At 50.9% G+C, this 17,899-nt stretch overlaps 4 protein-coding genes across 4 annotated transcripts; 2 read left to right on the top strand and 2 right to left on the bottom strand.

The window, feature by feature from the left end:
* Positions 1–310: 310 nt before the first annotated feature.
* KD926_009218 (MFS transporter) lies at positions 311–2,251 on the bottom strand (the record flags this gene model as incomplete). Its single annotated transcript, XM_053101833.1, has 8 exons — positions 311–762; positions 833–935; positions 1,008–1,383; positions 1,447–1,732; positions 1,815–1,874; positions 1,934–1,991; positions 2,053–2,073; positions 2,135–2,251. The coding sequence occupies 8 exons, from the start codon at positions 2,249–2,251 to the stop codon at positions 311–313; spliced, it is 1,473 nt and encodes a 490-aa protein (XP_052954607.1).
* A 1,635-nt stretch (positions 2,252–3,886) lies between these two features.
* KD926_009217 (translation initiation factor 4B) lies at positions 3,887–5,803 on the bottom strand (the record flags this gene model as incomplete). Its single annotated transcript, XM_053101831.1, has 6 exons — positions 3,887–4,893; positions 4,956–5,237; positions 5,301–5,390; positions 5,538–5,582; positions 5,634–5,690; positions 5,800–5,803. 6 exons carry the CDS (start codon positions 5,801–5,803, stop codon positions 3,887–3,889), a joined length of 1,485 nt encoding a protein of 494 aa, XP_052954606.1.
* Positions 5,804–6,775: 972 nt separating this feature from the next.
* KD926_009216 (uncharacterized protein) lies at positions 6,776–7,769 on the top strand (the record flags this gene model as incomplete). The annotated part of the gene is made up of 4 exons (XM_053101830.1): positions 6,776–6,932; positions 7,086–7,199; positions 7,262–7,378; positions 7,456–7,769. The coding sequence occupies 4 exons, from the start codon at positions 6,776–6,778 to the stop codon at positions 7,767–7,769; spliced, it is 702 nt and encodes a 233-aa protein (XP_052954605.1).
* A 1,178-nt stretch (positions 7,770–8,947) lies between these two features.
* On the top strand, positions 8,948–17,843 carry KD926_009215 (FMP27 family protein; the record flags this gene model as incomplete). The annotated part of the gene is made up of 4 exons (XM_053101829.1): positions 8,948–13,540; positions 13,600–17,568; positions 17,632–17,729; positions 17,783–17,843. 4 exons carry the CDS (start codon positions 8,948–8,950, stop codon positions 17,841–17,843), a joined length of 8,721 nt encoding a protein of 2,906 aa, XP_052954604.1.
* Between the last annotated feature and the right edge of the window lie 56 nt (positions 17,844–17,899).

Here is a 17,899-nt window from a genome sequence, read left to right as displayed (position 1 = left end):
CGTATACCCTGCGCCATGCGAGGGACTAAGTTTGTGGAACACGGCGGTCATATCAGCCTACACTCAATACAGATGGGCAGACTGGTTCTCCCCCCTCATGGTTCTCCCCCCTCATGGTTCAGGGAGCAAAGTTACTTTGTTCTAAACGCTAGATATAACTTCGCCGATCTTCAATCATGAGCCATTTGTGCTCCAAGGAAGCGATAATCAAGAACATTATTGCATAAACATAAATCATGACACATAATCAAGAGACAACCCCCTTTTTCACATCGCCGCATTTCCATCTCCATCATAACTTCCGACCAAACTAGGTATTCCCCACCAGTCCCAAAGCCTGCAGAATCGTCCGATCCGTGAGGGCAATCACCACAGCCGTGGCACCACTCATGATACTAAAAGCGCACGTCATCGTAGACCACCCGCCCACATCCATGAGTATACCGGCAATCAGAGGCCCCAGCACCTGGCCTCCAGACCAAGCAACGTTGAACAACCCGTACGCCTGGGCCATCGCGCCTTGCTTTCCGAAGATCCCTGGGTGCGCTTTCTCCTGGCCTTCGACGAAATGATCGACTTCTGTCATTAGGGCGACCATTTGCATGGTTGTGGCGACGCCGGCGATGAATAGGAAGACGTAGAGGAGGATCTGGTCGTGGGTCGTGTTTTCGGTGATGAGGTGGAGGAGCAGAAAGACTGGGCAGCCGAGGGAGAAGCCTAGAAAGGCAATGAGTCGAGGTCCGCAGCGGTCGACGGCAGCGCCTGTATTTGGTTTTGTTAGTATTGACATGGCATGATGGTATGAGTATGGGACTTGTGGAGGGTAACGTACCGACTTGAGGCGAGGAGAAGGATGGGGCAAATAAGGGCAAAAAACAGAAGCCTATCAACATCGGTCCCCATTTGAATGTTCTCATGACGTATAATGGAAGAACCTGTACAACAAGAGTGAGAAATTAGAGAACGTATACAATAGAGACTAGCAGGATTTCATGGTAGATACTCACTGTGTCAAAGGAAGAATACATCATGGCCTCAACAACAGTCGCTCCGAGGGCGACGAGAACTCTCCGCGAGCAAATCAGACGTACCATCACGGGCACGGAAGATGTCCGGCCACTCGATGCAGATTCTCCATTGCCATCTTCAGGCAATTGCGTGGAATTTTCGAATGACGGATCCGATGGAACTGACCTTGCAGCACCATAGTGGACACTGCCATCCCGGTGTGCTGTATCCAGCAAACTTTCTGTCTCGTCGACACTTGGCTGAATCCACTTCGACGCCGTTTTCTGCTCTATCATGACCAGACGGAGGAGAATGTCCAGAACAACCAGTGCGATGGCCATGACAAACACGGCATGGTATCCCAATCGGGATAGCCTTCATCTCTCGTCAACGACCGCACGAACAGGTCCAGCTACGCTCAAATCCAGGGAAACTCACATAATACCACCAATGAACGGCCCAAACACCGTTCCCACCGTCATCGCCATGGAGACATATCCCATGGCCGCACCAACCTGATCCTTTCCCACGGTGTCCACAACAAGCGCCATGCCCACCGTCCACACCACCGCCGCGGAAAGACCCTGCAGGGCCCGCGCGATAACCAAGGCTGTCAGCGTCGAGGCGACCCAAAACATCACGGTCGAGCCACCCAACGCCAACAGGCCGACAATGAACGGCCCTTGGCGCGAGGTGCTTCTATCAGCGAAGTAACCGAAGATAGCTATAGTTCGTTAGTTAGACCACCGACTACATCATTGAGACAACATCTTTGCACCACCGCAAACCACAAGGAACCAACTCACGAGATCCAACAAATAAAGCGCCTCCAAATGCAGCCAGCAATATCGACATCCATTGTTGCACTGCGCAATTCATGTCAATAATATTCTCGATTACTTCCAACCGGACTATGAAAACGTACATTCATCGTCCGGCACGATCACGCGGGTTTGCAAGACCACCGGAAGGATGGGAACGATCTAATACCACGCAGATCAGAGAGACTGTATTGCATCCTGATCATTAGCTGGACACACATACCATGCCATAGATAAAAACATCCTATCTCCGCGCATGTTAGCAATCCACGCAATCTATATACATCGCAAATCGACATCCATACCGTAAAAACCGCGATCGACACAACCGAGATCACAAATCGCTTTGAGGAGCGAAACTCCAGATTCCATGGCGGAAGCGAAGGGGGCACTTTGGCGTCGTGGAGACCATCGGTGTGCATTCTTATTCTTATCTTTGCTTATTCTGGAGGAGGGACGAGACCCGATGAAGGGGCTTGGGCATACAACGGCACAAAGCAACTAGAAATCTTGCTGGCAGACGGATGCGAAGATCTTGGATGTAGAAGGTTTTTAAGGAAGAGTAGCAGAGGATGAAAGGTTTAAATTGGTCGCAGATATTGGCAGCTTATGCCCAATGGCGGTGGTTGGTAGAGCTGAAAGACCGCCGATGCTCAGCTTAGCGGGGATGGGGGGGTGGGATCCACCAGTCTAGCAGATCAGACGGTGTGCTTGCCTTGATTTGGTGCTGTTTTCCCTTGTCTCGGTGGTTTCTGATGGTCGAGGCTACCGCTCGAGTGTGTGTGATTTGCAGAAAGATTTTATTTCCTGTTCGTATAGTAGTACTTGGAGAGGGAGAGGCATCTCCTGTACTGCAGTAACTATAGCGTTGTTTGGTTGTTTATGTCTCTGCTGGCTGTCAAGGGAAATGCAGTTCTCCTATCGATGTCAAACAGTATTTAATATTTACTCTTATCTCTCCAGTCTCCAGAATACTCCTGTCGGATCATACGGTCGTTCTCCACGCAGATCCACTATCTATCTGATGATTCGTGTCTATTCATCCACGGAGTACTACATCCTACTCGGTATATCGGATCCCCACGCAACATCAACAAACATCACTGGCTTGAATGATCAGAGCAAAAATCCTTGTTTACAAGAATATCACATACGTACATAGAAAGACATTCATCTGACAGGAGATCCGTTTACATTTACTAACTGTCAAGGGATGAACCAACGGTCATCCCGGGATTAAAGAAAACAGGTGAAAGAAGTACGGTCTTCTAAATTCAGGACTACCTGCGATTTTCCATTCTTTTCTCATATCTTGGGCATTACCTCTTCACGCGTCGCCGAGTCGTAATCTTATTCGCATGACTGTCTCGTCAACAAGGAAGGGACATGACTCCGTTAGAAGAACACGAAAAAGAGGACTCCACACACGCCATTCCCCGATCCCAAACAACACAATGAGAGTTGGGGGAATCATTCGACAAGGAAATAGAAAAAACAAGGTCAAGTCCCGATAAGCAAGGAATCCATCGTTGGTCGTTCCCTCCATATCGGCCGTAATGGTCATAAGGTGTATCACCGTCCGTCCACATACAAGGGAATCAAGCAGCTCGCATCGAAGGAAAACAAAGGGCGCAAACAATTGAGTAACAAACTTTTCGACGTGCCGACAATGGTAGTAATGACAGGGCGTGAGTCAAGGGGAATCGTTGCCCGACGAAAGAGATCGTGAACCAAAGGAAGAGTCGGAGAGGAGAGAAGCGACGATTGCAGCTTTGGAGAAAAGAAGACAAACAGCCATCGAAGATAACCAAAACAACAAATCGGAAAAGAAAAGAACGGTCAAGGAAATGGAAAATAAAAAGGAAAATAGATAATCATATCAGCTTAAACAAGGGCGACTAATCGAGACCTAGGATCTTGTCATTATAGCATGACTCCAATAGATCCCGATTACATCCCATCATGTGCATGCCTCAAACAACACACTCCCTCGGCAAACTGCACGCGGCATTTCGTGAGGAAAGTGGTAGCTGATTTTGGGGGTATCCATTGATCGATTAAGATCGGGGTCCACGACGGTTGTTGCGCTGCCTCGAGGGTCCCACCGTGTTCCAGCCCTCATCATCCGCAGCCTCCTCAGGCTGGGCAGCACCGCCCCTCCAGCTACCATTCGTCTTGCCAGCGGCCTCTTTCGATGCTGCGTCCGAAGGAGCGGCCTCTTCCTTCTTGTCCTGATCGGCGGCCATGCCGCCCTCATCCTCGCCGGCCCGCCGGAGGATCTCGAAGTTGGCACCACCTTGAGGCGTCTCGGGCGTGTCCTTGCCGTTGGGATCGGCTTCGGTCTTCGGTTGCTCCTTAGCCTGTCGCTGCTTCTCGGCCTTCTCAGTCTTCGCCTTCTCGTCGGCCTCCTTCTTCTGGCGCAGGGCTAATTGGCGACGCTCCTCAACTTGCCTCTCGCGGGCGGCAGTGTCGGTCGGTCGCGCACCACCGAACGGGCTGGCCTTGGATTCAGTGGCGGGGGCAGTGCTGGAGGGTGCGTCGGCGACGGTGCGTTTTTGCAGGTTCAACCGGGGACGTGTGGCGGGGGCGGCGGCGGCGGGAACGGGGGATGTGGGAGCGGCGGCAGGGGAAGTCGGGTTGCTGGGCTCCTTGGCAGGGGGGGCCTGGTCGGGTCGCATCTTGGATCTCCAGGAGTTGTCCAGCTCGGCCGCAGTCGGGGCGCGTTCCTGGAATTCACGTCGCGGAGGCCGAGAGCCATCCTGGGAACGTCCTTCGCCCCACGCAGGCGAGCTTCTTCTGAAACTGGATCCTTCGGCAGCCGCCGGGCGACCCTCTCTGACCGGTCCACTTGTCGGAGAAAGAGGACCCTTGCGTTCCCAGTTGCCGAAGTCACGGAACTTACCGTCCGACTCGAAGTTGCGACGTCCTCCACGCTCGCTGCCGGCATCCGAAACGTTGTCGAGGCCGCGGCCGAAGGCGGAGCGGTCGGGCACACGACGCTGAGGGGCATCAGGAAGAGGTCCTCTGCGAGTCCAGTCGAACTCCTTGACATCCCGCTCCTTGGCTATTGGGACGGTCAGTTGGGCCTCTCAACCGTTTCCGAACAGTAAAACATGGAACACTTACGGGGCTCAGCAATGCTAATTCTGATCGATCGTCCTTGGAGGGTAGAGCCAGAAAAGTCGAGAGCCTTCTTCAGACCCTCGACGGTTTCAAACTCAACGTATCCAAAGCCCTTGGGACTGTGGGTCAACTTGTCCTCGACGATGCGGACATTCGTCACGCCGCAGTCGACAAAGAGATCAGAGATGTCCGCCGCGGTTGCGTCGAAAGACAGGTTTCCAACGTGAACGGTATAGGGAGGCTCCGTAGGAAGAGGAAGGGGTTCCCTCACGGCGAAACCGCGGTCTTTTACTCCAGCGTCAGAAAACATCTAAATGTTGTTGGCGCAAAAGGGGCGGGTTCTCATACCGTTGAAACTACCTCCAAAGCCACTACCTCCATAACCAGAGGGAGGACCACGGCGCTCACCACCGAAGCTAGACTGCATGGAAGGGACTGCTGAACGTTTAGATCATGGCCATTTGCGGACGAAAACCGGGAAAGGGTGGGAGTCACGGGGAGTGTGGGTGGTTTACGCACCGGCTAGAAGGCATTTGGGTCAGCACAAGACCATCAACTTTGAGAGGGTAGAAGGTTACTACTTACCAGGCATAGGCATGTCTTCCATCTCATCGGCCCACGAGCCCAAGTCTATTTCTCTTTAGCCCAGATCGCCCCCGCGGGGAAGTCACGGAAACCTACTCTCATCAGCCAAGAAGGTGCTGATAGACATCTTCTGGGCTTTCTGCTTTCCGGGCGCTGGAAAAGGATCGAGTCAGTAACCATCTTCAACGAAGCGAATGAAATCGATGGAATAGCGAGATGGATCGAGGCATCCCCGGGGTGCAGAGGAGGGGTTGGAACGAACCCATGATTGCGGTTGATGGAAATCCAGAAACGCGCCAAGGGAACCTGTGCGCGTCTCACGCAAAAAAAGAGAGATAAAAAAAGATGGAGAGACTTCCGGAAAGGAAGACAAGAGGCGATTTAGAAAATGACGTTGGGTTGTTTGATCAAAGTGATGTGCGATGGGGGTTGCAGGAAAGCTCCGCAGTGAAAGAGCAGAGGGGAAAGTAAGTTAATCCGTGAGGATAATTTTTAGTGATGACGCTAGAAAAGTCAGCCTCTAAAAAGTGTTGGTGCGGTCTTTCGGTCTGCGCCTCGACCCAATTCCGAGGGCTTTTTTTCTTCTTTTTTCTTCCTTTTTTTCAGGGACGTTTAAATGCGCATTCTTTTACGGTGAATTAATCATTTCTAGAGGTTTTTATTTGTTATTCTTTCTATCTTTTTTTCTAAACATTAATTAAAAATAGAAGGTTCAATATGTCTATGAAAAGAAAAGAGGGGAAAAAAAATTCAAATTAAAAAAAAGGCAGTAAAACAGGCGAGATTCGCCTGGCAAGAGGTTAGTCCGGTACAGTAAGAAACCCTTTCGGTTGGAATGTAACTGAATCCTCCCGCCAATCCTCCTCCTTGCTCTGCCCAGTTCATGAACTAACTACTAACTTCCTCTACATTCCCACATTCCTGGGGCCATCAATGGTTCCTCCGTATTCTACTTGTATTGTTCCTGTCTGGCTCTGCTTCTTTCTTGGCTTGGCACCACCAGCCCTCACCAATTTGTAGTAGAACCAGGTCAACTTCTCAAGGTTCGGACACTGGTCTTCCTCTGTAGGTAGTATTAATATTACAGACCTATAGTATGGCCTTATCTGAGATATACTACAAGTTCCAGTCCAAGTAGTCGGGGTAATTTTACAGGATGTCTTGCCACCAGACCTTATGTAATATGTCACGTGTAGTATCACGTGTATCTTGACCGTCGCCGGCCTATCGAGGCATGAATGCTTCTCATACTGTCGACGTTGATTGTAGCCGGTGAATATCCAACAGGGCTTGCTGAGTGGTTTGTGGTTTGCGAGATGAGCGGGAAATCTACTCAGCCGCCGGGCTTGGAGTCCAATGCATTGCTGTCTGCAGTCAAAGTGGGCGCCCTGAGTGGTCAGTATCAGCCTTGATTCTATATTTTTATGTTTCTCCAGCGGTTGGCGGCATCTCGCCGAGTACCACCGGGCAAGAACAATTTCCGCAATCAGAATACGAATGGCAGAAACACTATCTCTATCGTGTACAAAATACTGATATACACCGCAGGCTCTGCAGGACTCGTCTACGGAGGCATTTCAGGCGTTATTCGATCTCATCATCCGGTAATCCATTCCATTTCATGCGGTATCCACTGGACTGCCTGTGGAACCTCCTTCTGGTGTCAGTACACCCTGTCCGTCTTGCACCCAATGTTCCAAGAGATACTGATGACCTCTTTTCAGGGCTCAGAAATGGTATCTTGGACCTTCACTACCAAGGCGATGCGACTCCGAGACAGCGTGCTTATGTCAGCGCTCTTTCTGGCGGCATTGCGGGCGGTGCGGTTACGAGATTAATGGGTATGTCCCTAATCCCCTATTGAAGGTGGAATAGGGCCGATGATCGTGATGCTTAGCTGACGTGTGCCGGATAAAAGGAGGTCGACTTATTCCAGGGGCTGTGATTTTTTCCATGCTAGGCTTTGTCGGGCAAAGCTCGTACAATGCGATCGACACATGGCAGATGGAGCATGCAGATAACCCGTCGAAGCCAATCATCCAACGCATAGCCGACTCTAAATGGATCCCTCTGAGGTCTCTTTCCGACGACGACTATCGCGGCATGCTCAGCGAAAAATTGCTGAGTATCGAGGCAGAAATCAGCCTTATCGACGACAAGATCGCAGAACTTGAGAAATCCAAAGCCGATTCTGGATTAACACCGATGCCGGCCGAGCCTACGGACAGATGATCGTATAGATCGAGTGCTCAGCGAGGAACTATTTACTGACTGATTCCTCCGATCGCTTTGGAACCATTTTCGACATGTCGGGTTGACTATTTACAAGTAGGTGCCGATGATTGGCCAAAGCGAAGGATGTCCTCCACCCGGTCGGTTTGAGAGTTATCCATTTGAAACCGGTATCCGAAGCATCGAGGGGCATTTGCCATTGGGTTTGCGTGGTTGTGGAAATGACATTGGTCTTTATGTGTCCCCCTGAGTGACTTGGACCCTGGGGGGGTGGATGGATCAACTCGGACGTGCGAAACTCCAGTTATTCGTCACGGAAAGCGAGTGGCGAAAATCTCTGTAAATGTGGCTATGTAGAATTTGTGGAAACCAGATGTACATACGTGTATGATAGAGAATATGGTGATATACTGGTGCCTGCAGTACTTGAAGGATACTGTCATTGCCAAGGGAAGGGGTCAAGGGGTCCTGTACGTTGTAACAGCCCGGTCCCGATCATTCGTCTACACAGTTCACACCAATGTCGATAAGAACAAATTCTGAAATTTAAATAATACATAAAAATTAAGAGAATTAAAATACAAACAAAAAAGATCACTCGCACATCAGGAGAAACCGGAGAAAATGTCTATCAAGAAACGAAGCCCCAGTTATTTCTAAGCAATGCCGAGACAGCCGGTTCGGCCAGAATGCCCCGGAGGAGCAAAGTGGGTGGCCTTCCGCTTCCAGTTCTGCCCGCCAGTCTGTCCGTCTGTCCTGACATGCTGGATAGATCTATGCTTCCATGGTTCGGCCGCCCCGGGACACTCCGTTTATATCCTCTGTCGGCGCTTACTCACCCTGCTTCTCGTATCGCCCAGTTTTCTTCTCGTCGCTGAAAAAGCATGACTGATGTGCGATCTGTACGGGTACTCTGCGACGCTTCTTCGGCTGCTGTGAAGTTGCTGGTCCTGAATTGAGACCTGTCCTTCGCCGCATCCCCGAGCTATTTGGATACGACTTCGATCCCTTCTGGGTCCGGTCTTCAAGAGGTGGAATATCGAGACTCGGCAACTGACGCTCATTTTCACGAACTGTACCCCTAGGAAAGACGCCACGGATCGGAGTCTCTCGATGGTTTCGGTTTTGACCTCTGCCCGCCCTGTTCAACGGATCGGTAACCCTGATCGCGAGCCACGATGACGCTTTTCAACCCGACCACCGTCCTCGTCGGTTTCCTCCTTCTCTATCTCTCCTCGTTCCTGATTTTCGCCATCGTCCGCATCGCGACCGGAATTTCCATACAACGGATCGGATATTTCTCCCTCCGCCGCATTGCGTACGCTCCCAAGGAAGGCGTGTTGATCGAGCTTCGGGGTCTGGGCCTGTCATTACACCCCCCGTCTTTTGCACAACCGACATGGCTGAGCCTCCGGTTGACCGACTTGAAGGTGACGCTGGACCCCTCCGTACTGGGAAAAAATCAAAATGAGAAGAAAGCCGATGTGCCGGAACCGCAAAGTTCGGAGGAGCTCGGTAGCTCTCAGGAGGGCGAGGATGATTCTCCCCTTCCTCATCGGAGCAAAACATGGAAGACCTTGACGGGACTGAAGGAACACGTGAAACGACTCCATCGCAAAATACACTGGTTGAAATTGGTGGACATTGTGGCTGTCAACACTACAGTTCACTTTCTCGAGGCTGGACAAATACAGGTGGGATCTTTGTCCCTGGCGGTGGATACGAGGCGTAAGATGGTGGACAGAGGAAAGGTGTTTCGGCGCAAGAAGGACGAGTCCGGCGAGCAACATCCAGCTGAATGGATCATGACGGTGCAAAATGTTTTGCTTTCTGTTGACGGCAGAGAACCTACGGAACTACTGGATAATGTCGGAGTGAATATACACGGGCTCCTTCACAAGGATATGGAGGGTCTAAGGGATGCCTCTATTGCTGTCAAAATCGGGAGAATGCATATTCCGTACGACGACTTGACGACGCTGATGCAACGGATCAAGAAATTCCGACAATCTTTGAAAGAACCCTCGGAGGACGACCTGGAAGATGAGGTGACCTTTGCTGATTTTGTGGAGGAGTTAGATCGACCTGGGAGTCGCGACGATACGATTGTCCAGACAGTCGCAGATTCAAAGGAGTTTGCCAGTTCCCTGCTCCGCGGAATCCAAGAATTCCAGGTGGCTTTGAGCTTCTTCCGAGTGTCTCGAGCCATCCAACCGTCTTCGGCAAAAGAGAGTTCCGTTTACTTGAACGTCGTGTCCCATGAACTTGGGGTTGATCTTCACCGGATGGACCAGAAAAGCCCGGCCCATCGCATGTACTTCCAGCGCAACGACGTTGCTCACCAAGCTCTTCTTGCTGCTATATCCTTTTCAGTTAGTCTGGATGACAGCTCGGGCGAAACGGATAATATTCTCTACATCCCAATGGCGACTACCACTATCAAAACCACGCTTCCTTCGAAAACAATCAGCTCATACGACGAACGGAACCCGGAGGACCGCAACACCAATATCCTGTTCGCAAACCTAGTGGTCACGTCTCCTTCGCTTGACCTGGAACCAAGACACGTCTCTCGGCTCCTGGGACTGGCTCAGGACAGGACTTCCACTTCTCGTGGGAAGAAGAGAAACAACCATAGGCTGATATCTCGACTGCTACCGAAAGCGAGCATCAAACTCTCTGTGCATGAGCCTGTGATTCGATTCGTCCTTCCGATCTCTGATGATTTATCTGCCAAACCTGAGGATGATTACAACCTCCTCATATCTTCCATCTCTTCTATCTCACTTGACATTGAATCCTCTCACTCCACCGAAGGTGGCGTTCATTATTCACTTTCGTCCGTCTACCGGGTCGCGTCTCATCAGTTCTATTACCAGACACCCTCCGGAGTCAAGCATAATCTACTAACCACGGAGAACCTGGAAATGAAGGTGCATTTGAGTGCTTCTCCCGAGGTGCGAGTGGTTGCCTCAGGAAGCCTGAATACGTGCTCCGCCCATATGGTGAACGGTGACGTGAATCGAGGAATTAAACAGGTCATCGAGCAGTTCCAGGCCCAGGTTCGACCGAAGAAAAGAATGTCCATGTCGCTTGAGGATAAAAAGCCCAGCATCCTTAGACGGGTTCCTTCTTGGTTGCTCCGCCTTCAGTTTGAAGCAACTGGCTTGAGCTTAGAAATTGCTGGCGTTGATGCTAGTGTGTCCGAGGCGTCCCGTGGCGTTTCTTTACAGCTCCAGTCATGGTCAGCAGACTATAAGGCTCAAAAGACCGTAGCCAATAATGTCAGCTTCGCCCGGCGGCGTACTCCAAGTCATTCTACCATTGGCGACGAGTCGCCATTCAGATTCCCTCCAACATCTCCACCCCGACAGACGCAGCACGGTGCTGCCGATGGAAGACGGTTAGCGCTGCACATACGGGGCTTTGAGGGATTTGTCATAGAGTCAGAAGACTACCTAGAAGCTGAGCCGTTTATCTCGTTGCCCAGGTTTGAGGTGGCCCTGAGCACGCTGAGCGATCGCCTTGGGCCCATATTCAACATTAATTCAGTACTGAAAGGTGTTTACCTTCAGTATTCTCTCTATCGTTATTACTGCCTGACGGTTGCCGTTTCTGTCCTGCAGAAGGCTTTCGTGCGGCAATCGCCTGAATCGTCCAGCCAGACAGCATCTTCATGGGAGGCAATGGGCCCTGCGCCTCAATCTCCACCCCGCAAAGCGCCACAGCGAAGTGAACTAGTAACGGTCGATGCGAGAGCCACCGTCATTCAAATCAAAACCTCCATGCCAGCGGATCCTCCGATGCTATTACAGATATATGGGTTGTCCGCTGGTTCCCATAGACTCTCTGCCCCCTTTATGAGAGCCCATCTGGTCCGGCTGCACGCAGAGGCGCCCAAATTGAAGGGAGTTTGGGCACGGATAATTAGCATGAACAATTTCAGACTTGACCTCCGGACATTGAAACTGAAGCAGGCTATCGGTTTGATCGAGGAGAAGTCGATTGATGTCTGGGCCGATTTCATTCGCATCGGCGTGCCTCATCATATGGTCATGCATCGCATATTTGATAATGTCATCAACACATCGAAGGCGCTCAAACAACTCCACTACCGCTTCAAAAACAACTGCACAGACTTTCCATCGGAGAGAGATCCGGAGGAGCCGAAGAAAGTACCAAGAGTCACCGTGCGCAGCAAAGCATTGCTTTTCGAGTTGGAAGACGACGCCTTTGAGTGGAAGTTAGGCTGTATATACCGGACTGGTCTCCTTGAGCAACGTCAGCGACTGGCTCGCCAAGAAGCCTTCGAGCTGAAAGTGCAAAAGATTAAGGAATGTGGGCAGCGACGTGGCTCTTCCAGATTGCGAACCCGATCTAGCCACCGAACGCTTCGTAGTGAACGTGCAAGCCAAGACACCAAACGAAGCAAAAGTGCCGATCCAAAGCCACGGGACGACGATAGCCCTGGCGGCAAACGCGGACGAGGCAAAAAGTTTCGTTACGACGCCGAGGGTGCGGCTTGCCTTTCCTCTGAGTCCAAAATCTCCACAGACAATGCTTGGTATCGTCTGCAAGAACATCATGCGCGGAGCTGGAAAAAGAAAATTGATGCTACTCTGCGGTTTCAAGGCACATCTATCAAGGAGGTCAGGAACCTCTTCTCCGGAGCCGATGAGCCTCCCGAAGATGTTGAGGAGACCGAGACGGTGCTTTCTATTCCGAACCGACCTGCCCTATTGGCAGCTCTGATAAGCGACATCAATCTTACTATAGACAAGCCGTTCTTTCCGCTGGAGGACTATCCCGAATTTCTCCACAGGATTGGCAAGGGCATACCTTTGTCGACACAATATGCGCTACTTGTTCCGATGAGCTTTCAGCTGGAGATGGGAGAAGCTCGTGTCAACTTGCGAGATTATCCATTGGACTTGCTGCACATCCCGGCACTGCGACCAGGCCAATCTCCAAGGCTACCAAGTTGGTCACTTCGAACAAACTTCGTCGTCGCCGAAGAGTACCGTGACCAGAAGTCAGCTAGACAAGTTCAAATTGAACTTGTTCCTTCTACCGCACTTTCAAACGGGTCTACCAGTCCCGCATTCTCGATCGATGTCTGGCGATCCGTGAGTCCAGTAAAGACTTATTCTGATCCTACCATCCAAATTAACACCAGTCTCCCAACGAGCATTTCATGGGGCATGTCCTACCAACCAGTGGTTCAGGACATGATGAAAATCATAGAGGGTTTTACCAAACCAGAGATCGACCCCTCCGATAGGGTAGGATTCTGGGATAAGATCCGACTGAGTTTCCACTCTCGGATCAGAGTCGTTTGGAAGGAAGATGGCGATGTTCATCTACGCCTGAAAGGGTCTCGTGATCCGTATGTGGTGACAGGTTTCGGTGCTGGTTTCGTAATGTGCTGGCGTAGAGATGTCAAGTGGGACATCCATACCAGCGACGATCCAATGGAGTTTATGAGCGTCACCAGTGGGGAGTATGTGATGGCAATCCCAGACTACAGCCATGAAGCGCGATATATGGCCGAAGCCACGACGCAGGATCTGGAAAGCTCGTCTGCTTCAAGCGACTTGAAGAATGCGGCTCACTTCAAGAAAGTGGTCATGAAGCTTTCCGGCGACGTGAAATGGGTGGCCGGTCTCGTATTTGAGCGAAATGTGGATGAGGGCAAAAGATCGTTTGAGTTCAGACCGCACTATGATATTGTACTTCGGAATCCTATCCATGTCGATCCTTCCCAAAAACAGGTATGCTGCAGTGTTGAACCCCCCAAAGCAGGCTTATAGCTAACCCGATTGCAAAACAGGACTACGACGCCTACAAAGGCTTTCGAAGCAACCATATTCACTTGTCCGTTGCTGTTGTTGCCCCTGAAAGTAGAAACTGGAGTGTCGACCACGTTCAGCCTTCCACGAGCTACAATACCGTCCATCTCACACCGCGTTTCTTCACGCACTTCTTCAACTGGTGGTCGCTCTTTTCCGGCGTCATGTCGCTGCCTGTTCGTCAAGGTCCCCTTTGGCCTGGTATCACGAAAACCAGCAAAAAGTTCAATCGCCATCTTGCTACGGTCAAATACAAGCTACTCTTTGCTCCTCTCTTTGTGGCACATATTTACAAACACAAAGACCGTGAAGACTATGCCGAAGATGTTGTCACCGCCACCGGTATTAAAGTTCGCTTGGATAGCCTGAAGCTCGATGTCCATCAGCGTCGTGAACAGATCAAAACTCAGGCCAAGGGACGCCTAAGGCAAAATCAGACCAGCGCGATGCGGATTAACCAAGCGCAATTGGATCTACAGGCCGCAGACTTCAGAGCCGTTTCTGCGAGCATCGAAGGAACCAATCTCGATGACATAGAGAACAATAAGGACGACATCATCTCTTCATTCCAGCAGCCTGTGGCGTCTGTTGACCTGTCAAGGTTCACCATTCCAGACCAAAACCTCGATTGGATTGACATGGATGACTTTGTGGAATTGGATTGGATTCTCCCCCAAGAGTCAAATCCTCGAACGCAGATTTTACCCTTGGCATTCACACCGCGGTTCACATACTTCCGCCAAACCGATCTTGGCAACCTGAGTCCGGATGAATCGGGGTATAGCACGTTTGGAGACGAACCCACCCACGAATGCGTTATGTCTGAGAACAACGACCCTCGACGAGTGCAGATGGAACTTATCAGAGACCGTCTTGCTACCGTGGAGGCACAGATCCGGGATTGTGAACGAGCAATCGGTGACCAAGAGCTTCGAATGGCTAAGGAAGTTGATCATGATCCAGACTTGCGAGCCCAGCATAATGATTATGTTAGACAAGCGGAGACCCTGTCGAGGAGGCGAGGCTTCCTCTCTGGCGGACTTCAACGTCTCGAACGGCAACTTGCGCGAGACGAAAGGTCACCTACGGAGAAGAATCCAGAGACGATTGCAAGCGATACTGCCTCCAGACTGGGAAGGGACTCTGATTCCACCAATGATGGCAGAGATGCTGATCTTGACGGGCTCTATTCGTCTCCCAACGATGATTTTGCCAGCGACTTCAACAACCGTTTCATGATTCACAATACACAGCTCAAGTGGAACAATTCCCTCAGGAACATTATCCTCCGTTATAGTCACCAGGTCAGCCAGCGGCGTGGATTTGTTTATTACATGTCACGACGAGCTGTCAAGTTTATACTGGACATAGTCGATGAGCAAAGCAAAAACAAGCGCAGGCACTCCAAGCTGTCACAAAGCGCGTCGAGGCGACCTTCTGATGCTCGGGGCTTAGTGGATTCGGAAGATGACGATAGTGTGGAAGACCGCATCGAGCAGTTGCTAAACGATGCGAAGCGGTTTGTGAATGCGGAAGAGCAGGACCAGTCGGACCAGCAAGGCCAAACTAAGCCCACGTCAGATGGTTCCAGCGAAAACATATCGCCAGAATTTACACCGCAAAACAGTTATCATCTACGACTCATTGCGCCTCAGATTCAGCTTCAGAGCGAGAAAAACCACAAATCCGTGCTGCTCGTTGCAGCTAAGGGCATGCAGCTCAAGGTTGTATCGATCATGGACAAAGAGCGGGTATCTGATGACATCAGCGGTTTGGTACAGCGTCGCTTCTCCCTCGACATGGACGGAGCCCAGTTCTTTGTCGCAACCCAGAAGAATTTGATGACACATTTGCAGTTCTATGCTGGCAACAAGTACGGCAACTCTCCTGGATCGGCCTGGCCACCTTGGTTGACCCTCGAGGCTATGTTTGATTTTGAACTGAACCCGTTCGGCTTCTCGAGAATTATACAAAAGACCTCAGCCAGCTTACGCTATGACAAGTACAACAATCTCCGTCTCAAGTATAACGAAGAGGTGGCCAAGGGACAGCGCCAGTCGGGCGAGCAGAATGTTCCAGATGGGCAAGAAACGAGAATGGACCAAATCAGCGTCGATTTCCCACACTTCCGTGCGATTTGTGATTCGGCCGAGTACTATTCGATGTACATCATTGTTTTGGACCTTCTTCTCTACAGTGAACCCTTGGAGAAAGTACGGAATGAACGTCTCGAGAGGATCATGCTTAGTTCCGACTTTAGCGATCTCCGTGGTGCTCCCGAAATGGTCTTCAAGCTGCAGGCCCGTATCAGACAGTTGGAGGAAATCAAGGAGCATTTCCAAATCCATGCGAAGTATCTGGATAAAAAGGGCTGGGAAGACCGTCTTTCCCTGGAGAACGATCTGACTCAGTGTGAAGATGAGCTATTCTTCCTAATGAAAGCCATCACGACATCTCAGCGCAAAATCGAGCCGACAACGTCTGGAGCGACCGGTATTCTACGCTGGAACATCTCTGCAAGCGAAGTTGTGTGGCATCTCATGAAGGACGAGTCGGAGCCGCTGGTCGAGTTCCAGCTTAGGAATGCCGAGTATGACCGTACCGATAACAGCGATGGTTCGAACCACAATTTAGTGGCAGTTGAACGACTGTATGGTTTGAACCTCCTTCCAGATGCCCTATACCCTCAGATCATTGTGCCATATCTCGACCAGACCAAACATCTGGATATCCCAGACGATCACATGATCAAAGTCAGTTGGCATATGCTTGAGGCTGTTGCAGGTATTCCGGTTCTGGATGACTTCGAGGTTTCGCTTTTCCCCCTCAAGATTCAGTTGGAACACGAACTCGGCCAAAAGGTGTTCGAGTATATATTCCCCAATGTGGGCTCAACGGCATTCGAAAATGGCGGTTTCTCGCCCTTCATGATCAAGAACATGAAGCCGGTAGACAACTCCGATTCGGAAGATGACGAGGACACCGGTTCAACCTCTCCCCCGACAGCACACGGGAGCAGTGATCCTTCGGTCGAAGACCTGCAGTTCTCCAAGGGACCCGGCGCTATCGAACTCCGACTACACCCGACGCTGTCGCTGACTGAGGAGGCCAGGCCTCGAACAAGTCGCTCCAGCCATCTGAAGGGCCTGGCCATGACGCCTCTAAACAAGGAACTTCCTCGACCTAGCTCATCCCGCCAGCTCGCACGCCCGGCAACCAGTGTTGGTGCTTTGACAAAGAAGAGATCGGTTGACAGCATGCGCGTATTGTCGCGACAACCCACAGAGAAGACCCTTGTGAACGGCTCGAACACCAACCTTGGCGAAGACAAGGGCAAGAAATTCAGCCTGGCCAAAATACCAACCAGGAACGGCAAATCTAAAGAGACCACCGATGATCTAACGCAGATGATGTCACGTGCATCGAATTACATGACTTTGGCTCACGTCAAGGTTCACGATGTGGTGCTTTGCTTGAGCTACAAGGGTAAAGGTGACCACAACCTGGAAGATCTTCACGACTTCGTTTTCCGTTTGCCGGTTCTGGAGTATCGGAATAAGACCTGGTCGAATTTGGATCTTGCTTTAAGATTGAAGAAAGATGTGATCAAAGCCCTCATCTCTCATGCTCCCGCAATTCTTGGGAACAAGTTCTCGCATCACCGGCCCAACAAACAGCAGCAGAAACGATACCGCGAGCTTGCAAGTTCATCCCAGATTCTGCACAACTCAGACACCGCCACGCTGTCGGACAAGAGTCACAGTCTCGCAAGCCAGGACTCGAACAGCGAATACTCCGAGTCACGCTCACAGAGATCTGTCCAGTCGGGTACCTCTCCGCTTGTGCGGTCTAATTCATTGGGATCCAGTACCCTCAGTACGCCCGATCTAGGTTTTCTAGCATCCGATGCTCGCTCTACGAGTGAAGTAGATGTGGATGCTCGCTGGGAGGTACGTATATTACCGTCAATCTATCTACGAGGGTGGACTTCCTTGTTAACGCATTATTTCTAGCAATCTCGCCGAATCGTGAACCCTCCTAATCGGCCCATGACATCGGGTACTACCATTTCCCGCTCCCAGACCAAACGATGGGACGGGTCTGATGACAGGTAAGATTGACTCTCCAGCCCTGTCTTCCCGTTGTATCGACTAATTCTTTTAGCCATAAAATGACGATCCGCAACTTCGGCCGCAAGCTGATGCCGTCTCGAAAAAACGGGTAATTGCATAAGCGACAGCTCAGATCACTACTGCTTCTATTGTCAATCATCTTCCTGCA

The sequence above is a fragment of the Aspergillus affinis genome, assembly GCF_023601865.1.
Source record: "Aspergillus affinis strain CMG 70 chromosome Unknown NODE_65_length_189793_cov_85_416649, whole genome shotgun sequence".
Classification (NCBI taxonomy): domain Eukaryota; kingdom Fungi; phylum Ascomycota; class Eurotiomycetes; order Eurotiales; family Aspergillaceae; genus Aspergillus; species Aspergillus affinis.
This window is presented reverse-complemented; position numbering and strand designations above follow the sequence as displayed.